The sequence below is a fragment of the Hyla sarda genome, unplaced genomic scaffold, assembly GCF_029499605.1.
Source record: "Hyla sarda isolate aHylSar1 unplaced genomic scaffold, aHylSar1.hap1 scaffold_972, whole genome shotgun sequence".
NCBI classification, from domain to species: domain Eukaryota; kingdom Metazoa; phylum Chordata; class Amphibia; order Anura; family Hylidae; genus Hyla; species Hyla sarda.
The window spans coordinates 120,927-132,201 of NW_026611002.1; the positions used below are offsets into that span (position 1 = coordinate 120,927).

At 52.2% G+C, this 11,275-nt stretch overlaps 1 protein-coding gene across 3 annotated transcripts in view; it reads left to right on the plus strand.

The window, feature by feature from the left end:
* The window catches only part of LOC130351372 (Friend leukemia integration 1 transcription factor-like), a 54,182-nt gene extending 47,038 nt beyond the window's left edge, over nucleotides 1–7,144 (plus strand). The window contains exon 9 of one of the 3 annotated variants that reach the window (XM_056554918.1): nucleotides 6,178–7,135. In XM_056554918.1, the coding sequence (XP_056410893.1) occupies nucleotides 6,178–6,671 (494 nt within the window). In that variant the 3' untranslated portion in view covers nucleotides 6,672–7,135. Of the gene's footprint in view, nucleotides 1–6,177 lie in introns of all 3 variants that reach the window. The other 2 variants (XM_056554919.1, XM_056554917.1) reach the window with 2 other exon arrangements.
* The last annotated feature ends 4,131 nt before the right edge of the window (nucleotides 7,145–11,275 follow it).

The following is an 11,275-nucleotide window of genomic DNA, read 5'->3' on the forward strand; positions in this document are numbered from 1 at the left end:
CCTGGCTAGAAAAGCATTGGTATTTTCTGTGGGTCAGACTGGTGATCACATGACCCAGTGACAGTAATAAAATACATTTATGCAACAGCTGTCTGGGCATGCTGGGAGTTGTAGTTTTGCAACAGCTGGAGGCACCCTGGTTAGAAAAGCATTGTGATTTTCTCTGGGTCAGACTGGTGATCACATGACCCAGTGACAGTAATAAAATACATTGATGCAACAGCTGTCCAGGCATGCTGAGAGTTGTAGTTTTGCAACAGCTGGAGGCACCCTGGTTAGAAAAGCATTGTGATTTTCTGTGGGTCAGACTGGTGATCACATGACCTAGTGACAGTAATAAAATACATTGATGCAACCGCTGTCTGGGCATGCTAAGAGTTGTAGTTTTGCAACAGCTGGAGGCACCCTGGTTAGAAAAGCATTGTGATTTTCTCTGGGTCAGACTGGTGATCACATGACCCAGTGACAGTAATAAAATACATTGATGCAACAGCTGTCCGGGCATGCTGAGAATTGTAGTTTTGCAACAGCTGGAGGCACCCTGGTTAGAAAAGCATTGTGATTTTCTGTGGGTCAGACTGGTGATCACATGACCTAGTGACAGTAATAAAATACATTGATGCAACCGCTGTCTGGGCATGCTAAGAGTTGTAGTTTTGCAACAGCTGGAGGCACCCTGGTTAGAAAAGCATTGTGATTTTCTCTGGGTCAGACTGGTGATCACATGACCCAGTGACAGTAATAAAATACATTGATGCAACAGATGTTTGGGCATGCTGAGAATTGTAGTTTTGCAACAGCTGGAGGCACCCTGGTTAGAAAAGATTTGTGATTTTCTGTGGGTCACACTGGTGATCACATGACCTAGTGACAGTAATAAAATACATTGATGCAACAGAGGGCATGCTGAGAATTGTAGTTTTGCAACAGCTGGAGGCACCCAGTTTGGGAAAAACTGTTATAGACAATTCAGGGGGGGGGGGGGGAATTGTATCCGTTTAAATTCAATGCGCTTTACATAAAAAAGAAATAATCGGATACAATTTTAATCCGTTTTTGTTTTTTCCTAATTTTCCGAATGCGCAATGTTTATCAAAGCGGGCGCATACGATTTGCGAATAGAAGTCGATGGATACGTCTAGATATATACGATTCTACACAACAGAGTCTGAAGAACGCGATGGATGTAAAAATCGTGATGTGATCGCGGCCTATTGCGGAACGACCCTGTAGGATTGCGCCATATCCTGACGCCACTGACATTAGATACAATGTTGCACAAGTAATTAGGTCTCATTATGAAGACAAACGGTGTCAGCGAGCGCCATCTTGGAGGATTACACTGATTGTCAGGCCGGGGGGTCCGCGCGGATTATATGGCTGCACAACCTCTGTAAACCGCGGTAAAGCCGGAGGATTAGCGACACCTCCCAGGTCTCAGTAAACATCGCCATGTTGTAACGCACATTAAGGAACGCGGTCTGAGGATCGCAGACGATTTCCTGGGGTCTCTGGTTTCAGACCCCCCTCCTGCACCGGCCGTGACTTCTGCCCCCTCAGCTGGACACCACTTGTGTGGAGAACAGATTACGGCGCTCCGCAGGACGCCGGCCCTTTAATTACCGGGGACAAATGTGTCAATGTTTCCCCCCCCCCCCCCCCAAATAATCTGTTTTATAATTAATTAGCTGTAATCTCCTTATAACGACTTCATCCCCGCAGTCGGCCATATTGGTCAAGGTTGGATAACATATGGCAGCCATTTTGGATTTTTGCTGTGGCGGACGATCGTTCTTCAGGTTTTTTATTTTTAGGCCGAGAATAAAAATCAAATGGGGGGGTGGGGGGGGCAGTGACTGGAAGGGGACGTAATACGACCCAAGTGAGTATTGTACCGCCATCTTGGTCTCTGTTGTAATGACGCTGTGATCGCAGTGGTAATGGCGCCCGTATTATAATGACGCTGTGATCGCAGTGGTAATGGCGCCCGTATTATAATGACGCTGTGATCGTAGTGGTAATGGCGTCCGTATTATAATGACCTTGTGATCGTAGTGGTAATGGCGCCCGTATTATAATGACGCTGTGATCGCAGTGGTAATGGCGCCCGTATTATAATGACGCTGTGATCGTAGTGGTAATGGCGCCCGTATTATAATGATGCTGTGATCGCAGTGGTAATGGCGCCCGTATTATAATGACGCTGTGATCGCAGTGGTAATGGCGCCCGTATTATAATGACGCTGTGATCGTAGTGGTAATGGCGCCCGTATTATAATGACGCTGTGATCGCAGTGGTAATGGCGCCCGTATTATAATGACGCTGTGATCGTAGTGGTAATGGCGCCCGTATTATAATGACACTGTGATCGTAGTGGTAATGGCGCCCGTATTATAATGACGCTGTGATCGTAGTGGTAATGGCGCCCGTATTATAATGACGCTGTGATCGCAGTGGTAATGGCGCCCGTATTATAATGACGCTGTGATCGTAGTGGTAATGGCGCCCGTATTATAATGACGCTGTGATCGTAGTGGTAATGGCGCCCGTATTATAATGACGCTGTGATCGTAGTGGTAATGGCGCCCGTATTATAATGACGCTGTGATCGCAGTGGTAATGGCGCCCGTATTATAATGACGCTGTGATCGTAGTGGTAATGGCGCCCGTATTATAATGACGCTGTGATCGTAGTGGTAATGGCGCCCGTATTATAATGACGCTGTGATCGCAGTGGTAATGGCGCCCGTATTATAATGGCGCTGTGATCGCAGTGGTAATGGCGCCCGTATTATAATGACGCTGTGATCGTAGTGGTAATGGCGCCCGCATTATAATGACGCTGTGATCGCAGTGGTAATGGCGCCCGTATTATAATGACGCTGTGATCACAGTGGTAATGGCGCCCGTATTATAATGACGCTGTGATCGTAGTGGTAATGGCGCCCGTATTATAATGACGCTGTGATCGCAGTGGTAATGGCGCCCGTATTATAATGGCGCTGTGATCGCAGTGGTAATGGCGCCCGTATTATAATGACGCTGTGATCGCAGTGGTAATGGCGCCCGTATTATAATGACGCTGTGATCGCAGTGGTAATGGCGCCCGTATTATAATGACGCTGTGATCGTAGTGGTAATGGCGCCCGTATTATAATGGCGCTGTGATCGCAGTGGTAATGGCGCCCGTATTATAATGACGCTGTGATCGCAGTGGTAATGGCGCCCGTATTATAATGACGCTGTGATCGTAGTGGTAATGGCGCCCGTATTATAATGACGCTGTGATCGCAGTGGTAATGGCGCCCGTATTATAATGACGCTGTGATCGTAGTGGTAATGGCGCCCGTATTATAATGACGCTGTGATCGTAGTGGTAATGGCGCCCGTATTATAATGACGCTGTGATCGCAGTGGTAATGGCGCCCGTATTATAATGACGCTGTAATCGCAGTGGTAATGGCGCCCGTATTATAATGATGCTGTGATCGTAGTGGTAATGGCGCCTGTATTATAATGACGCTGTAATCGCAGTGGTAATGGCGCCCGTATTATAATGACGCTGTGATCGTAGTGGTAATGGCGCCCGTATTATAATGACGCTGTAATCGCAGTGGTAATGGCGCCCGTATTATAATGACGCTGTGATCGCAGTGGTAATGGCGCCTGTATTATAATGACGCTGTGATCGCAGTGGTAATGGCGCCCGTATTATAATGACGCTGTGATCGTAGTGGTAATGGCGCCCGTATTATAATGACGCTGTGATCGTAGTGGTAATGGCGCCCGTATTATAATGACGCTGTGATCGCAGTGGTAATGGCGCCCGTATTATAATGACGCTGTGATCGTAGTGGTAATGGCGTCCGTATTATAATGACGCTGTGATCGTAGTGGTAATGGCGCCCGTATTATAATGACGCTGTGATCGTAGTGGTAATGGCGCCCGTATTATAATGACGCTGTGATCGTAGTGGTAATGGCGTCCGTATTATAATGACCTTGTGATCGTAGTGGTAATGGCGCCCGTATTATAATGACGCTGTGATCGCAGTGGTAATGGCGCCCGTATTATAATGACGCTGTGATCGTAGTGGTAATGGCGCCCGTATTATAATGACGCTGTGATCGTAGTGGTAATGGCGCCCGTATTATAATGACCTTGTGATCGTAGTGGTAATGGCGCCGTATTATAATGACGCTGTGATCGTAGTGGTAATGGCGCCCGTATTATAATGACGCTGTGATCGCAGTGGTAATGGCGCCCGTATTATAATGACACTGTGATCGTAGTGGTAATGGCCCCGTATTATAATGACGCTGTGATCGCAGTGGTAATGGCGCCCGTATTATAATGACGCTGTGATCGTAGTGGTAATGGCGCCCGTATTATAATGACGCTGTGATCGTAGTGGTAATGGCGCCCGTATTATAATGACGCTGTGATCGCAGTGGTAATGGCGCCCGTATTATAATGACGCTGTGATCGTAGTGGTAATGGCGCCCGTATTATAATGACGCTGTGATCGTAGTGGTAATGGCGCCTGTATTATAATGACGCTGTGATCGTAGTGGTAATGGCGTCCGTATTATAATGACGCTGTGATCGCAGTGGTAATGGCGCCCGTATTATAATGACGCTGTGATCGTAGTGGTAATGGCGTCCGTATTATAATAACGCTGTGATCGCAGTGGTAATGGCGCCCGTATTATAATGACGCTGTGATCGTAGTGGTAATGGCGCCCGTATTATAATGACGCTGTGATCGTAGTGGTAATGGCGCCCGTATTATAATGACGCTGTGATCGTAGTGGTAATGGCGCCCGTATTATAATGACGCTGTGATCGTAGTGGTAATGGCGCCCGTATTATAATGACGCTGTGATCGCAGTGGTAATGGCGCCCGTATTATAATGACGCTGTGATCGTAGTGGTAATGGCGCCCGTATTATAATGACGCTGTGATCGTAGTGGTAATGGCGCCCGTATTATAATGACGCTGTGATCGCAGTGGTAATGGCGCCCGTATTATAATGACGCTGTGATCGTAGTGGTAATGGCGCCCGTATTATAATGACGCTGTGATCGTAGTGGTAATGGCGTCCGTATTATAATGACGCTGTGATCGTAGTGGTAATGGCGCCCGTATTATAATGACGCTGTGATCGTAGTGGTAATGGCGTCCGTATTATAATGACGCTGTGATCGTAGTGGTAATGGCGCCCGTATTATAATGGCGCTGTGATCGTAGTGGTAATGGCGCCCGTATTATAATGACGCTGTGATCGCAGTGGTAATGGCGCCCGTATTATAATGACGCTGTGATCGTAGTGGTAATGGCGCCCGTATTATAATGACGCTGTGATCGTAGTGGTAATGGCGTCCGTATTATAATGGCGCTGTGATCGTAGTGGTAATGGCGCCCGTATTATAATGACGCTGTGATCGTAGTGGTAATGGCGCTGTGATCGTAGTGGTAATGGCGCCCGTATTATAATGACGCTGTGATCGTAGTGGTAATGGCGCCCGTATTATAATGACGCTGTGATCGCAGTGGTAATGGCGCCCGTATTATAATGACGCTGTGATCGTAGTGGTAATGGCGCCCGTATTATAATGACGCTGTGATCGTAGTGGTAATGGCGCCCGTATTATAATGGCGCTGTGATCGCAGTGGTAATGGCGCCCGTATTATAATGGCGCTGTGATCGTAGTGGTAATGGCGCCCGTATTATAATGACGCTGTGATCGCAGTGGTAATGGCGCCCGTATTATAATGACGCTGTGATCGCAGTGGTAATGGCGCCCGTATTATAATGACGCTGTGATCGCAGTGGTAATGGCGCCCGTATTATAATGACGCTGTGATCGCAGTGGTAATGGCGCCCGTATTATAATGACGCTGTGATCGCAGTGGTAATGGCGCCCGTATTATAATGGCGCTGTGATCGCAGTGGTAATGGCGCCCGTATTATAATGACGCTGTGATCGTAGTGGTAATGGCGCCCGTATTATAATGACGCTGTGATCGTAGTGGTAATGGCGCCGTATTGTAATGGCGCCTGTATTATAATGGCGCCCGTATTGTAATGGCGCCCGTATTGTAATGGTGCCGTATTGTAATGGCGCCCGTATTATAATGGCGCCCCCTCACTGCTCTTCTTCTCCTTTGCAGGCAGCGGTCAGATCCAGCTTTGGCAGTTCCTCCTTGAGCTCCTCTCGGACAGTGGGAACGCCGGCTGCATCGCCTGGGAGGGCGTGAACGGAGAATTCAAGATGACGGACCCGGATGAGGTGGCGCGGCGCTGGGGCGAGCGCAAGAGCAAACCCAACATGAACTACGACAAGCTGAGCCGCGCGCTGCGCTACTACTACGACAAGAACATCATGAGCAAAGTGCACGGCAAGAGATACGCCTACAGGTTCGACTTCCAGGGCATCCAGGTGGTCCAGCAATCCCACAACAACGACCCCTCCGGCTGCAAATACCAGGACGGGAACTACTATACCCAGCAAGCCAAGTCCACCATGCCACTACCCCCCCACCACAACCAGTCGCCCGCCATCATCCCTGTGCAGTACTTCAGCTCGCCCCCTGGTGGTGGACTGTACCCTGCGCAGACGAGGCAACATGGCGGCCAAGTGGGGTCACACATGTCTTACTACTGAGTCACAGCAGGACAGTCGTGACAATGGAGAAGGAAAGGCAAACTCCAGATCTAACCTCCTCCCTATACACAGGTGGTGGCCGCCATTACAGCCCCTGCAGGCGTCACCCGGGACCCCCACATTCCTGATAAATGGAGGCAAAGAATAAATAACTGCAGATCGAGGGAAGACAAGTGCCCCATCCCCCTACAGGAGCCACCATGTTGGCTGTCACCCAGCTTTCCCAGGTGTAGAAAGGAAATGACTCACAGACTGATATATACGGGGGGTTCCATTTTTCGGGGGGAGATGCTCTTAGTATGGAGGGTCTCATGGTTAAGGACTTTCATGGGGCTGCGGTCTGGATATTGGGGTCTCCCCCCCTCTGTGAATCTTGTTTTTTTATTGTCATTTATGTTATTTGTATTTTACCATTAAATGCATTAGGCCTTAACGCACTGATCTGAGGGGACGACACTGAGGGTGGGGGGGCACCTCAGGATTAAGCCCCGACAGAGAATCGAATGGGTTAACCATGCGTCCTCTTCCCTTTTCCTTATTTTTAATAAATTACCGCAATGCAGCCCCCAAGGTGTCAGTAGAGGGGTCCGCACTTAAAGGGACAGTCACCCTGACCATCAGTACATGCTGTGAGGCTGAACTATTACTCTCTGTTATCAGCCACTTCAGGCCGGGGAGAGATCACAATGTTCCCCCTCACTATAGTGGGATCCTGTACAGCAGTGCTTCCAAACCAGAGTGCCTCCAGCTGTTGCAAAACTACAACCCCCAGCATGCCTGGACAGCCTTTGGCCAGGGTTTCCCAAGCGTGTGTCTCTAGCTGTTGCAAAACTACAAACCCCAGCATGCCCAGACAGCTTAAGGCCTGTCTGCTTCCTCCACAAGATCCACTGTCCCTGAAAGGTCATTCAAGGCTTCCCTCTCATCTCATGCTGGGAGTTGTCTCTAAGAAAGTGTTTGGAACCAGGGTGCCTCCAGCTGTTGCAAAACTACAACTCCCAGCATGCCCAGACAGCTGTTGCATCAATGTATTTCATTACTGTCACCGGGTCATGTGATCACCAGTGTGACAGACGGAAAATCACAATGCTTTTCTAACCATGGCGCCTCCAGCTGTTGCAAAACTACGACTTCCAGCATGCCTGGATAGCCAGCGGATGTCTGGGCATGCTGGGAGTCGTAGTTTTGCAACAGCTGAAGGCCCCCTGGATGGAAAACAGTGCATTAAGCTCGTGTGATTTCTTTTTTTTTGTGGATTAGACTGGTGATCACGTGACCCAGTTACAGTAATGAAATGGCTGTCCGGGAATGATGGGAGTTATAGTTTTGCAACAGCTGGAGCCACACAGTTTGGAAAACCCTGCAGTACAGGACACGGGTGACATCACCGCCGCCGATCTTAGATTATTTGGCGTTTTCCATATAATTAACATTTTCGGATCCGCGCCTGGAGGATCTTAGCTCTCCGGGGATTGTACCAATCAAACATGGGGAGATCAGTGGCGCCCCCCTCCTATGGGCAGTATCAATGCTCTCCAGCTGATGCAACACTACAACTCCCAGCATGTCTTGATTACTGAGAATTTACTGATCATTGCCCTATACTATAGGTGCGGCCATCCAGATATTGCTGGGAGTTGTAGTTCTGCAACAGCTGGAGGTCCACAGCGCCCGACCCCCTTCTTATGTGCAGGTTTTTATGATTTACTGATCGATCAGGACACAATACTCCGACCCCCTGTATCCTGTGTGACCCCCGAACATCCCCCAGCACCCGCTGCCTTCCTGTTTATCAGGAAATAGGACAATGGCCAGAGATGGCCCCACAGCCCCCTGTGCATGACATAAGGGGGGCACTAGTGCTACAACAATGGGGGCCGAGGCTCAGAGTGAGAAGATGGAACAGAGACGAGAGAGGATACAGCAGTGGGGAGGAGAGGATACAGCAGTGGGAGGAGAGGATACAGCAGTGGGGAGGAGAGGATACAGCAGTGGGGAGGAGAGGATACAGCAGTGGGGGGAGGAGAGGATACAGCAGTGGGGGGGACGGGGGGAGAGGATACAGCAGTGTGGGGGGAGAGGATACAGCAGTGGGGGGAGGAGAGGATACAGCAGTGGGGGGAGGAGAGGATACAGCAGTGGGGGGAGGAGAGGATACAGCAGTGGGGGAGGAGAGGATACAGCAGTGGGGGGGAGAGGATACAGCAGTGGGGGGGAGAGGATACAGCAGTGGGGTGAGAGGAGCAGTGGGGGAGGATACAGCAGTGGGGGGGAGGAGGAGTACAGCAGTGGGGGGGGGAGGATACAGCAGTGGGGTGGAGAGGATACAGCAGTGGGGGTGGGAGGAGGATACAGCAGTGGGGTGGAGAGGGATACAGCAGTGGGGGGGGAGGAGGATACAGCAGTGGGGGGAGAGGATACAGCAGTGGGGGGAGAGGATACAGCAGTGGGGGGGAGGGAGAGGATACAGCAGTGGGGGGAGAGAGGATACAGCAGTGGGGGGAGGAGAGGATACAGCAGTGGGGGGAGGAGAGGATACAGCAGTGGGGGGAGGGAGAGGATACAGCAGTGGGGGAGGAGAGGATACAGCAGTGGGGGGGAGGAGAGGATACAGCAGTGGGGGGAGGAGAGGATACAGCAGTGGGGGGAGGAGAGGATACAGCAGTGGGGGGAGGAGAGGATACAGCAGTGGGGGGGAGAGGATACAGCAGTGGGGGGGAGAGGATACAGCAGTGGGGGGGAGAGGATACAGCAGTGGGGGGGAGAGGATACAGTGGGGAGGGAGGATACAGCAGTGGGGGGGGAGGATACAGCAGTGGGGGGGGAGGATACAGGGGGGGGCAGGGGGGGTGGGAGATACAGCAGTGGGGGGTGGAGAGGACAGCAGTGGGGGTGGGAGAGGATACAGCAGTGGGGTGAGAGGATACAGCAGTGGGGTGGAGAGGATACAGCAGTGGGGTGGAGAGATACAGCAGTGGGGAGGAGAGGATACAGCAGTGGGGAGGAGAGGATACAGCAGTGGGGTGGAGAGGATACAGCAGTGGGGGTGGAGAGGATACAGCAGTGGGGGGGAGGAAGCAGGGGAGGATACAGCAGTGGGGGTGGGGTGGAGAGGATACAGCAGTGGGGGGGAGAGGATACAGCAGTGGGGGGGGAGAGGATACAGCAGTGGGGGGGAGAGGATACAGCAGTGGGGGAGGAGAGGATACAGCAGTGGGGGGAGGAGAGGATACAGCAGTGGGGGGAGGAGAGGATACAGCAGTGGGGGGAGGAGAGGATACAGCAGTGGGGGGAGGAGAGGATACAGCAGTGGGGAGGAGAGGATACATGCAGTGGGGAGGAGAGGATACAGCAGTGGGGAGGAGAGGATACAGCAGTGGGGAGGAGAGGATACAGCAGTGGGTGGAGAGGATACAGCAGTGGGAGAGGATACAGCAGTGGGGTGGAGAGGATACAACAGTGGGGGGGAGGATACAGCAGTGGGGGGGGGAGGATACAGCAGTGGGGGGGGAGAGGATACAACAGTGGGGAAGAGGATACAGCAGTGGGGGGGAGAGGATACAGCAGTGGGGGGGGGGGAGGATACAGCAGTGGGGAGGAGAGGATACAGCAGTGGGGAGGAGAGGATACAGCAGTGGGGAGGAGAGGATACAGCAGTGGGGAGGAGAGGATACAGCAGTGGGGAGGAGAGGATACAGCAGTGGGGAGGAGAGGATACAGCAGTGGGGAGGAGAGGATACAGCAGTGGGGGGGAGAGGATACAGCAGTGGGGGGGAGAGGATACAGCAGTGGGGGGGGAGAGGATACAGCAGTGGGGGGGGAGAGGATACAGCAGTGGGGGGGGGAGAGGATACAGCAGTGGGGGGGAGGATACAGCAGTGGGGGGGGAGGATACAGCAGTGGGGGGGGAGAGGATACAGCAGTGGGGGGGAGAGGATACAGCAGTGGGGGGGAGAGGATACAGCAGTGGGGGGGGGGATACAGCAGTGGGGTGGAGAGGATACAGCAGTGGGGGGAGGACAGGATACAGCAGTGGGGGGAGGAGAGGATACAGCAGTGGGGTGGAGAGGATACAGCAGTGGGGTGGAGAGGATACAGCAGTGGGGAGGAGAGGATACAGCAGTGGGGAGGAGAGGATACAGCAGTGGGGAGGAGAGGATACAGAAGTGGGGAGGGGAGGATACAGCAGTGGGGGGGGGGATACAGCAGTGGGGGGGATACAGAAGTGGGGGGGGGATACAGCAGTGGGGAGGAGAGGATACAGCAGTGGGGAGGAGAGGATACAGCAGTGGGGAGGAGAGGATACAGCAGTGGGGAGGAGAGGATACAGCAGTGGGGAGGAGAGGATACAGCAGCGGGGGGGAGGATACAGCAGCGGGGTGGAGGATAGAGCAGTGGGGTGGAGAGGATACAGCAGTGGGGGGGGGATACAGCAGTGGGGTGGAGAGGATACAGCAGTGGGGTGGAGAGGATACAGCAGTGGGGTGGAGAGGATACAGCAGTGGGGGGGAGAGGATACAGCAGTGGGGGGAGAGGATACAGCAGTGGGGGGGAGAGGATACAGCAGTGGGGGGGAGGAGAGGATACAGCAGTGGGGGGAGGAG